Source organism: Staurois parvus, unplaced genomic scaffold (assembly GCF_062004578.1).
Source record: "Staurois parvus isolate SC_StPar_1 unplaced genomic scaffold, SC_StPar_1.0 ptg000639l, whole genome shotgun sequence".
NCBI classification, from domain to species: domain Eukaryota; kingdom Metazoa; phylum Chordata; class Amphibia; order Anura; family Ranidae; genus Staurois; species Staurois parvus.
In genome coordinates, this window is record NW_028318435.1 from 948,428 (window position 1) to 960,863 (window position 12,436).

The 12,436-nt window shown below is 42.0% G+C and overlaps 1 protein-coding gene across 3 annotated transcripts in view; it reads left to right on the top strand.

Annotated features, from left to right (window-relative positions):
• Positions 1–7,166: 7,166 nt before the first annotated feature.
• Positions 7,167–12,436, top strand: part of INPP4B (inositol polyphosphate-4-phosphatase type II B) — an 823,047-nt gene continuing 817,777 nt past the window's right edge. For 2 of the 3 annotated variants that reach the window (XM_089693869.1, XM_089693867.1), the window contains exon 1: positions 7,167–7,611. In XM_089693869.1, coding sequence (XP_089549995.1) covers positions 7,530–7,611 — 82 coding nt within the window. In that variant the 5' untranslated portion in view covers positions 7,167–7,529. The remainder of the gene's footprint in view (positions 7,612–12,436) is intronic. The other variant, XM_089693868.1, reaches the window with a different exon arrangement.

The following is a 12,436-nucleotide window of genomic DNA, read 5'->3' on the forward strand; positions in this document are numbered from 1 at the left end:
TAAGGGTCACTGCTACCTCTGTTCCATTGATAGGAACATCCATGGAATTCTTAGCCTGTTTAGATAACTGTGGCATGCCCAAGTCCTTCAGGTAGGCCTTGATATCCTTCCTATGAGAATTCAAGTCAGGATGGTTCCATTGCCTGGATAGGTTCTACTGGTTTTCATAATACCCCCTAAAACAGTTGGATATGTGTGGGACTTGTATAAATTGTATGTTTTCAAGGAAGTTATGTGTGGACTGTAGTAAAAAGTTGCTTTTCTTTAAATGGTTTGGTCAGGAGACTGTCTAGTTTGCCATTAAATTCATAATAAAATCTCTTGAAGTAAGAGAGTTTGGTTTTAACCCTACTCCGGAGTAACAAATTCAATTTGTCCCTCAAGAGTTTCAGACCACTATATCCAGAAAAGTTGAGGCTGTGGAAGAAAGGGGACTCGGCAGATAGTGCTAATACAAGAGGACTGTGCTCTCTAATGTGACACTGGGAATTGGCACTGTATTATCTTTTCTAGCAAAATCGATACTCTAGCAAACAAATTAGCTGGTAGAATTCCAAGAAAGGATTGAGAGATACAAGTACTGCCAGAACTCCTCTGCTGGTAAATATAGCAGCATCCACCTGAGCAGCTTTGGAATGTTTTCTTTAACTTGTTCAACTCTTTGGACTTACTACTGTATGTATGTCCAAAGAGTGAACCCTTAAGCACAAGCTCATGGCCTGAGCAAAGAGCAGTGACTGTCAGTCACTGCTCTACACTCAGCTCCTTCAGTGCTCACTGGAGCACCAGGTTGGAGAGGGGGCAGGAGCAGTTGGCTCAGGCTTTCAATGGTGTCTTGAGATTCTAAGCCTGCTGCTGATTAGGTATCTAGGTGGATCCTGATATTATTATTGGGATCCTTCCAGAGCCTGAGGTGGCTCTTTGATGTCAACAGACAGCTGACTTTAGCACTCCGTTGGCTGATTCTGGGTCACAGGAGAGCACAAGTGGACTGCTGTGACCCAAAAGAGAAGTATGGCCAAAAAAGCTTGGCCATACTTCTCTTTTAACCTTAGCAGCCATTTCCGTCTTCTCTCTGTCTCACAGCCTAATTAAAGTTCCCATATAATGCACGTATGTGCTTCCCACACCATTGGCAATCCCTTGGTATGTCATTAGCTGCAAAGTATTCCCAACGTTATTTTTCATGTTCCTGTTTGCCTGGTGACTCTGAACCTGTCTTTCATTTAGCCTCCATTTGCCCGCCTTTTGCACTTGTTCACCTAGAGTGAGAAGGACAGTGACAGAAGCGTGATCAGAAATAACCATATGGCTGATACTAGAAGCTGTGACCAAGAGCAAGACCAATTAATGGATGCTATGGTGATGGCGGTTGGCTTGCCTACACCATGGCACTGCATGACTCTGATTTGAGGTAGGTGGCATGCAGGGCATCTCCCAGCAAATAGTCTAAATATGTTAAATATGAGTTATATGAAGGTGAATAAAATGTAGAACTTTGAGTATCACTATGCATAGGACGTCAGAAATCCACAAGGTGCTCCACACATAGGGCAAACGAAAAAAGCCCCAGGAGATGTCCATGAGTAGATCTGTGGCCACATTAAAGTCTACTCCCGCAACCCACAGGCCTCTAGAAAAGTTGGAAAGAGTGTACAAGCAGTGTTGCAGGAAGCTGAGTTAACATTATTTTGGCAAGGGTGACAGGGTACCTGTAGTTACTCCCCTCCAGGAAAAGAAACCTACCCATGTTATCAGCAGGTTGGACATTTAAAAGCTATTGGATAGTCTAGACATGAGTATGCTGACCCCTTTGAACTTAAAGTCAGGGAATTAGCTGTGTCAGGAAATCAGATAACTGAAACTGGTGAGTTTAGGCAGTAGCGTTTGAAAAAACGTAATTTGGGCCTGCATTTTCCAACTTTCTTGCAAGGTTTATAACCTCTTTTGTGGAGTGTTTAACCCTTTCACATTTAGGGAGAACAATTTCATCTTTGGCATGATGTGGATAGTTTGGAAATGTAGGGACAACTAGATGTTGTCAGTAGAATGTGCTTGCAAGGAGCAGGAGAAGTAACAGGGAAATGAAAAAGATAAAAAAAGGGGTGGGGTGTCCACTAGACAGAAACTAATGGGAAACAGAGAGGGCAAAAAGATTTACAGGTAGGCCTCACGAAAATATTTTGAATGTATAATTTATTTTAAAAATTTACTTTTTTATAACTTTAAAGTTATTTTAAGGGTTTCTCCAAAACTTTTAAAATGCAGGGCATATCCCAGCATTCTGGAGAAAACAGAATTCCACCTTCACCTCTCGCCCTCTGTTGTGCTGCTGGAGCTAAAAGATAGGGATCTGATTTTAAGAGGGAACTGTGTGAATGGGGAGTTGACTCTGTGATGTGGTTGGGGGGGGGGGGGTTAAGGGGGGCTTTGTGATGGGGGGACTGTGTGATTGGGAAGTTATGTGATGGGAGGATTTGATGTAGGACTCATGTTTAGGGGGTCTGCAATGTATAGGGTTGACTCTGATGTGATGAGGGCGTCTTATGTACAGGGGGGTTCTGAGGTATAGGGAGGCTTTGATGTGATGTGGGGCCTCTGACGTGGAGGGGTGACTCTGATGCAGGGGTGGACTGACCATTTGGAAAATTTGGCACTGCCCAAGGGCCCGGGGTCAGTAGGGGGCCCCATGAGATGCCCCTGGTACCTTTTTCATAGGCTTTTTTGAGTTTGGGCAAGGACACAGGGGCCCCATGATCCCCTATTGCCTGGGAGCCCCATGAGTTTTCAGTCTGCCCCTGCTCTGATGTCATTGTGGCCTCTGAGTTAAAGGGGGGGCCACTGATGTGATGTGGGGCTACTGATGTGATAGATGGCCTCTGATATGAAGAGGGACCTCTGACATGAAGGGGGGACCACTGATGTGAAGTTAATGTTCTCTGCATTAAAATGATAAGTACTGAAGGTTCTGCTTTTTTTTTAAATAACAAACATGTCATACACTTACCTGCTCTGTGCAATGGCTTTGCACAGAGCAGCTCCAATCCTCCTCAGGTCCCCCACTGGCGCTCCTCCCACCCGGTGAGTGCTCCAATGGCAACCTGCTTGCTCTGGGGGAACTTGTGCATGCTCTCTAGCAAGCTTCCTCTGTTTGCCTATAAGACACACAAACTGTGGCTCAGCCCCACTCCCTCCTCATTGGCTGAGACACTGCTGTCAACCACAGCCAGTGAGAAGGGAGTGGGGCTGAGCCGAGACCTGGGAGAGTCGCTGCTCTTCTGCATATTGCTGTAGACTGGGCTCAGGTAAGTATTTGGGGGGGCTGAGGGGGGAGCTGCACACCGAGGGTTTTTCATATGCAAGAAGGTAAAATCCTTAAGCCTTTACAACCACACTTTAAGGTAACCCCCTCCCTCCTACTAACTGTTCTGTCACTGATTTAGCCTGTCCTGCCTACAGCACTGCTCTCCTCTCTTTCAAGTCTCACAGGAGACACTATGGGGTTGATTTACTAAAACTGGAGAGTGCAAAATCTGTTGAAGCTTTGTATGGTAGCCAATCAGCTTCTAACGTCAGCTTATTAAATTAAGCTTTGACAAAAAAAAAACTAGACGCTGATTGGTTTCTATGAACAGCTGCACCAGTTTTTGGAAGAGTTAATCAAACACCTGTGAAGTGGGAGTGAGGGCATGGCTTACTGATGCTGTGTGTTTGTCTATGGATTCACACAGCCTAGATCAGGAGCGTTCCCGGAAGGGTGACCCCCATAGGTATGCACACAGGGTGGGCATTAACATTATCGCTGTATATGGGTGGGGGGATGGAAAAGATCTCCCACTGAACAGCTCTGCTTATAAGAGAAGTGTGGAAGCATTTTGCATTCACTCTGAATCTACAGACAGGAGGATCATGTGCCAGCAGGTTATCAGAAAGATTTCCTCTCTGTATGGCAGAGTGTCTGAAGGAAGATATATATATATACACACACACACTAACTGGCCAGCTTATTAGATACACCTGTTCAATTGCTTGGTAACACAAATTGCTAATCAGCCAATCACATGGCAGCAACTTGATGCGTTTAAGCATCTAGATGTGGTGAAGACATCTTGCTGAAGTTCACACTGAGCATCAGAATGGGGAAGAAAGGGGATTTTGAACGTGGTATGGTTGTTGGTGCCAGGCGGGCTAGTCTGAGTATTTCAAAAACTGCTGATCTACTGGGATTTTCACACACAACCATCTCTAGAGAGAGAATGGTCAGAAAGAGAGAAAATATCCAGTGAGTGACTGTTGTGTGGATGAAAATGCCTTGTTGAAGTCAGAGGTCAGAGTGGAATGAGCATTTGATTTCAGCTGCAACATTCAGATGGTCATAATTTGGCGTAAACATGAAAACATTGGATCCATCCTTCCTTGTATCAACGGTTCAGTCTGGTGGTGGTGAATGGTGTGGGGGATATTTTCTTGGCACTAGCAAGGTATACCTAATAAAGTGGATGATCAGTGTATATACACTGCTCAAAAAAATTAAAGGAACACTTTTTAATCAGAGTATGGCATCAAGTCAATTAAACTCATGTAACAGGGTTGTTCTTGACTGCAAGTTAATGAGAAGGGTGCCTGAGAGGAGAAGCGTTTTTGGCTGCAGGTTCCTACACCCAGAGTTCACGCGCTCAGAACTGGTTTATAAAATTACCAGCCTGGAGCTCTGGTAAGTTAATCTAATTTATCCAGTTGCGGAGAAATACACAATCTTTTTTTGGTGATGCATAAAAAGAAGACACACAAATTTTGTTATTTATGATGGACATTCTTTTTATATACACTGCTCATAAAAATTAAAGGAACACTTTTTAATCAGAGTATAGCATCAAGTCAATGAAATTCCTGGGATATTGATCTGCTCAGTTAAGTAGCAGAGGGGGTTGTTTATCAGTTTCAGTTGCTTTGGTGCTAATGAAATTAACAGGTGCACTAGATGGGCAACAATGAGATGACCCCCAAAACAGGAATGGTTTTACAGGTGGAGGCCTCTGACATTTTCTTCCTACTCATCTTTTCTGACTGTTTTTCACTAGTTTTGCATTTAGTTAGGGTCAGTGTCACTACTGGCAGCATGAGACGATACCTGGACCCTACAGAGGCTGCCCAGGCAGTCCAACTCCTCCAGGATAGCACATGAATTCATACCATTGCCAGGAGGTTTGCTCTGTTTCCCAGCACAGTCTCAAGAGCATGGAGGAGATTCCAGGAGACAGGCAGTTACTCTACGTGAGCTGGACAGGGCCATAGAAGGTCCTTAACCCATCAGCAAGGCCGGTATCTGCTCCTTTGTACAAGGAGGAATAGGAGGAGCACTGCCAGAGTCCTACAACATGACCTCCAGCAGGCCACTGGTGTGAATGTCTCTGACCAAACAATCAGAAACAGACTTCATGAGGGTGGCCTGAGGGCCCAACGTCCTCTAGTGGGACCTGTGCTCACTGCCCGGCACCATAGAGCTCGATTGGCATTTTCTATTGAACACCAGAATTAGCAGGTCCACCGCTGGCGCCCTGTGCTTTTCCCAGCTTGGTCACAGAGCCCCCGATGGGCGGTGCTAAACACATCAGAGGGTGTGGCCAGTACAGTGGCTGAAGCCATTCCTTAACAATGGACTCCTGGGGTTGGTTGAGCAGCATCCATCCCTTCACTTGTATTAAAAAACAGATTCAGTTTACATCAGTTTTACATCAACAACCAATGCAAAAACAAACCATTTGTCTGTTTACAACCATTTTTCATCTGTTCCATTTTTTTTAATGGAACAAAAACAGGGCTTTGATCAGTTTAAAAAAACGGATGTTGACAGATGCAGAATTAAATGGCTGATCATCCCTTTAAATCCCCTTTTCCACAAAGATGTCCATTTTTCATCAATCAATGGATGGATAAAAAAATGGAGAAATGGAACGCCTGTGTGAAAGGGACTTATGTATCACTGTAATTTCATAGAGGTGATTGCGTGCATTACCCCAGTTTCCCATCGGGAAGTAACATTTACATTTTAGAATGGGGTGCCTGGAGATTTGAGGTACTTTTATAGGGTGTGGCAACCTAAAGAACCAGAACTGGTTCCAAAGTTTTTAATCTGGCCATACACTGTACAATTTTATGCCCAATTTCTGACCAACTTCCTTTAGATTTACCTTCAACTATGCAGTGCGAGGTATAAATCCAACTGCAGTGCTAATAAATATAAAGATGTCCGTATGTATGACCAAATATAATATATAAAACTCAGGTATAATGAATAGGATAAAATAAATAAAAGTTCATAAGGTGACAATCTGTGCTTAAAATGCCAACTGCAGCAAGGCTTTGGTGCTTGTAGGTGTAGTAAAATTACGCACTCACCAGATGCGCAATGGAACTGCACATGTAAATATCTGGTGAGTGCATAATTTTACTGAACTTTTATTTATTTTATCCTATTCATTATACCTGAGTTTTATATATTATATTTGGTCATACATACAGACATCTTTATATTTGTTATATATTTTTGCACTTGGATTTATACATTTTTAAGGTTTTGTTTGGTTACCTTTAGTGCAAAAGCTGCTTTTACCCAGAACGCTCACTGATTTATATTCTTTTTATGTAGTGCAAGGGCCTGTCTAATTGGATACAATTGAAAGTGTTGTTTAGGTTTGACCTCATGTTATATTAGCCTTAGGCTGGCCATACACTATACAATTTTCTATAGAAAATAGCTTTAGATTTACCAAAAAACATATAATATGAGGTCAAACCTAAACAACACTTTCAATTATATCCAATTAGGTGGGCCCTTGCACTATATAGTTGAAGGTAAATCTAAAGAAAATTGGACAGAAATTTGTATAGTGTATGGCCAGCCTTAGTCTTTGCAAGTCATATAGGAAACAAGTGGTTGATGACTTGGAAGTTTTTGCAGCTCAGGCTTGGCAGATTCTTCCCAGAAGGTCAATCATGAAACAATTAGGATTTTTATTAGGCGTATCAGAAAGAGCCAGCTCGGGCTGTAATGAGGTCAGCAGCTCCCACATCCAACCTGTTGCCTGCTGGTGAAGGAGCCGTGTCATTGTGATGTGGATGGATGGGGAGCTCTAACACACACGGTCCCTTTGTCACATTTCTCACTGCTCTCCGGTAAAGTTTTGCAGCCCCCGGTAGGGGAAGGATTGGTCGGATCGGTTTGCTCATTCCGCCACCTAGTTTTCCCAGGCAATCATTGCTGGAGAGGTGGGGGGGAACCTTGCAGTAGGCTGATCGAGAAGCAACAGGGGGGATCGATGTCGGAGAGGGGTGGAAGGTGTGCGCTGACACAGGGGCGATCCATGGAGAATGGTGTGCATTAGGCACGGCGGCGTCACTGCTGCTGCTCTCTTCTACCTGCCCCTTCCCTCTATAGGTGGCTGAAGGTGTGTGCTCCCCAATTGTGCGCCCCGCAACCGATCTCTGACAGCCACAGCCAGCGCTCCGAGGAGCTGACAGCACTCAGCATGGAGGGGCCGGAGGATCGGACTTCACAGGACCTCATCTCCCCGGCTGAAAGGGACAACGCCGAGCTGTCACCCTGTACAAGTAAGTGGCAGACCTTCTATTACCGGGGACGGTTCCCCCTCTGCAGTGATCAGGACTGCCGGTGACAGGTGTACTGCCTGATCCGGAGGGGAGGAAAGCCCAGCACTGCACGCAGCAGTCTACCGCAATACAGCCGGCAGTAGCCACAGCTCAGGCTTTCCCTGCTCATGGCACGACAGCATCTGCTTCACCTGCACTCTACTACTATTGCCCTTCTCTAGCTGCTTTCTGATCAAGGGTAATATTACAAAATAAAACCATCCTGGTGTGTTGGCTTTATGAAATGTCTTCATTCAAGCACACTACAGTAGAAGTGGCCAGAACGGGGCTAGAGCAGTAGATAAGGGGCATGCTTCGAGGGGGCACTTTCATGGGCACAACTTTCACAAGTGGGATTTAATGAGAGTATGAATGAAAATATGTATAAATGCTCCCTTATGCTATAGGCTCATATAAAAGCTATCTTTATGTTAAAAAGTGATAGTTATTTTCATCCCCAATACATGTAAAACATTAGTCATATAGCTGAAAATAAAGATCAATATACTTGTGTTGAGCTTCTGTGCAAAAAAAAGTGAATCCTAGGTGACAGATGTGTGCACCTTGGCTGAAACTATGGATAAATGGACCCTTATGCTATAGGCTCATTTAAAAGCTGTCCCAAGTATCTATGTTTACAAAAAAATATTATTTTCATCTCCAATAAATGTAAAACAGTTATTTGACTGATTTAATAAAGATCATTATCCTAGTAGCATTGAGCCTATATATGGGGGTGGGGTGGAGGGGGAGTGAATCCTAGTTGACAGTTGTGTGCACCTTGGCTGAAACCATGGATAAATGGACCCTTATGCTATAGGCTCATTTAAAAGCTGTCCCAAGTATCTCTATTTTTAACAAAATGTTATTTTCATCTCCAATAAATGTAAAGCAGTTATATGACTGACTAATAAAGATCATTATCCTAGTAGCATTGAGCCTATATATATATATATATATATATATATATATATAGGGGGGGGGGGGGAGTGAATCTTAGTTGACAGTTATGTGCACCTTGGCTGAAACCATGGATAAGTGGACCCTTATGCTATAGGCTAATTTAAAAGCTGTCCCAAGTATCTATATTTAAGAAAAAATATTTTCATTTCCAATAAATGTAAAACAGTCATATGGCTGATAATAAAGATCATTAACTTAGTAGCATTGAAAAAAAAAAAAATATATATATATAGATAGATAGATGGGGAGGTGAATCTTAGTTGACAGTTGTGTGCACCTTGGCTGAAACTATGGATAAATGGACCCTTATGCTATAGGCTCATTTAAAAGCTATCCCAAGTATCAATATTTAAAAAAAGGAATGTTATTTTCATCTCCAATAAATGTAAAACAGTCATTTGGCTGATAATAGAGATCATTATCCTAGTAGCATTGAGCTTATATGGGGAGGATGAATCCTAGGTGAAACTTGTGTGCACCTTGGCTGAAAGATGTATGCATGGACCCTATGCTATATATAGGGTTGCCACCTAATTCCTTTAAAATCGAACACAGATTAATTACACAGGTACTGAAGCTGATTCATTGCAGATAAGGTACTCAGTGAGTTCAGTTACCACCTTAATCAGCCACAGAACCTGAGTAATTAATGTGTTCAGTTTTAAAGGGATGAGTGGCAACCCTAGCTATATATGATCATATAAAAGCTATGCCAAGGATAGGATTAGGGTTGCCACCTCATCCCTTTAAAACCAAACACAGGTTCTGAGGCTAATTTAATGCAGATAAGGCACTAGGTTAGTTTAATTACCACCGTAATCAGCCTCAGAACTTGTGTAATTTGTGTTCAGTTTTAAAGGGATGAGGTGGCAATCCTAGCTATATAAAATCATGCAGAAGCTATCCCAAGGATAGGATTAGAGTTGCCACCTCATCCCTTTTAAACCAAACACAGGTTCTGAGGCTAATTTATTGCAGATAAGGCACTTTAATTACCACTGTAATCAGCCACAGAACCTGTGTAACTAATATGTATTCAGTTGAGGTGGCAACCCTAGATAGGATCCCTATTTTTAAAAAGTGAGTTATCGCCAATAAATGTGAAACGTCATATGGCTGAAAATAACGATCGATATCCTTGTAGAATTAAGCTTATATGAGGAAAAAAAGTGACTCTTAGGTGAAAGTTGTGTGATTTGTAGCTGAAAAGTATAAATAGACCCCCCTATGCTATAGGCTCATTTTAAAGCTATTCCAATGATAGGGATCCTTATTTTAAAAAAGTGAGATATTTTCACCTCTGATAAATGTAAAACAGCAATATGGCTGATAACATAGATTATTATCCTTGTGGCATTGGGCATATATGGGGAAAAAGTGAATCTTACCTGAAAATATGTATAAATGCTCCCTTATGCTATAGGCTCATTTAAAAGCTATCTCAAGGATACGGATCTTTATGTTAAAAAGTGATAGTTATTTTCATCCCAAATACATGTATAACATTAGTCATATAGCTGAAAATAAAAATCAATATACTTGTGTTGAGCTTATTTGCGAAAAAGTGAATCCTAGGTGAAAGTTGTGTGAATCTCAGTTGAAAAGATGTATAAATGGACCCCCTATGCTATAGGCTCATTTAAAAGCTATTCCAATGATAGGGAGCCTTTTTTTTTTTAAAGTGAGTTATTTTCATCTGTAATAAATGTAAGATGTATAAATGGACTCCTATGTTTTTGGCTGATTTAAAATCTACCACGATAAGGATCCTTATTTAGAAAAGTGACAGTTATTTTCATCTCCTATTATTGTAGAACAGTCATTTGGCTGACAGTAAAGAGCATTATCCTTGTGGCACAAAGCCTATACCTGGGACACAATGGCAGCATGCATATGGATTTTTTATGTTACCCCATAGCTGATGGTTCAGGCTTTCACACTAGAGTCTGGTTTTAATGCTACAAAGTTGCGGTACTTGCACAGACTTTAGGTATTATTCTATCACCAGTATTTTCTGCATCCTCAAGAGCCAGCATAAAAACACTGCAGTAGTCAAAACACAAAGATCCTGCATCCAGACAGTACATTTTACACTAGTTTTTTGTGATTTTTATATAGCACGTTGATCTAGAAAATAAATTCAATGCATTGTAAGCAGTCTTATGATGAATATTTTTAGACTTGTGTTCTTGGGGATGAACACATCCAGGAATAAGAACTCTTTACATTGTATGCTTTTTTTATCTTTTAGAATTATATCTGTATGTAGTTGGCATTAATTACCCCATGAATGCTTTACATCACCAGGATTTTGTTCTGCCTTTTATTTAGATCAACACGTAGAATGGTGAACTGTAAAAACTTGTGCCTGTATGTTCCAATGTATTGTCTTTTTCGTATGGCTGTTGATAGAATTAGTAGAATCATGAGATTCCTGGGGACCTATTTAACAAGTGGGATTTTGCAGGATACAGCATTGTAATATGCAGGATAGTGAAGGAAGTAATCCAATAAACCTTTACATTAGGTTACCACATTCCAGATGCTCAGCATAATGCAGCTTCTGTGCCGTAGAGCTTAGGATATGTTCTGAACACCTCATTTGTCACAGCTCTGAGCACAGTTGATTTCTGTGACCTTTTCTAACCTGATTAGTAATGTAACCCTGAACACAGACATGGGGATTCAAAGTGAAGACATTACTGTTTTGCAGGATGACTTTTTTTTTTCCTAGTTGGTGCTGACAACACTATAAGCAGTCCTTAAATTACCAGCCTTGGAGGCTGTATGCTACCTGTGGTTTCCATACCAGCCTGCGTGTGACTAAATAAAGATAATCATTTTTTTCCTCCAAAATATTTCCCATATACTATATCTTTGTGCATTTTAGTTTTAATTTGGTCTTCCTCCCATCTTATCCGGTGTCCATAGCAACATGTTTTGGCAACAAGAGACAGGCATCAAGCCACTGGGTCCAGCACTATTATACTACACGCAACTTGTCTGGAGGTTTTGTGGGATTACCATCTGGAATGAGATATTTGTGCTTTGGGGTATTTTTGCAGCTCTGTTCAGTAAGTCACCTTTCCCTAATGTATGCAAGGTGCCGATTTAATTCGCCGCCTCCAGGTATTGTCAGCTGGTGAATAGACTGGTTCTGAACCGAATATTGTTCCTATGATGTTCAGCATGAACACTCTAACTCTATACAAAAAAAGGTCTGCAGTGTAATTTTTGTCTCATAAAGGGAAAAAAATGATCCTGAGTTTGCAGCTCAATTTATTTTCAGATGTCATGGCAAGTGGCAGGGTTAAATCACTTTAAGTATTGCTTCCCAAAGTGTAGAACTGCCACCATATATTCTCAATGCAAGTAGTAAAAACCAGCAGTCCAAGGCTTGGGATGGCATTGCAGAATACTAGGCATCTTGTAGGAATATATGGGGCATTTAGTGACAGCTGCCTGTGTTCTCATCCTTCTGTTAATTTGCTTTATGTTGGTTTTCAGCACCATGAACCCAGTCAAAAAATAAAGTAACCCTCACGCTACTCTTGCCTCGAAATACCTTCCCTTAACAAAAGCCCCTAAATGTCCCCTTATAGTCAGGGGCGTAATTACCACAAGGCACTTGCCTAGGGCGGCATTTTTCAGGGGGGCAGCACCTCCCCCCAGAATAAGGGATGAAAGAAAGGACGGGTACCAGGTGGGATCCGAGAGGGGCTGCGGGCTGCTTGATGGTGTATGTAGAACCTGACTTTTGTTCCTGGGGATGTCTGGAGCTGTGAAGATGAGTGTCTTTCTCTCTATCACCGGGGGTAGGGGG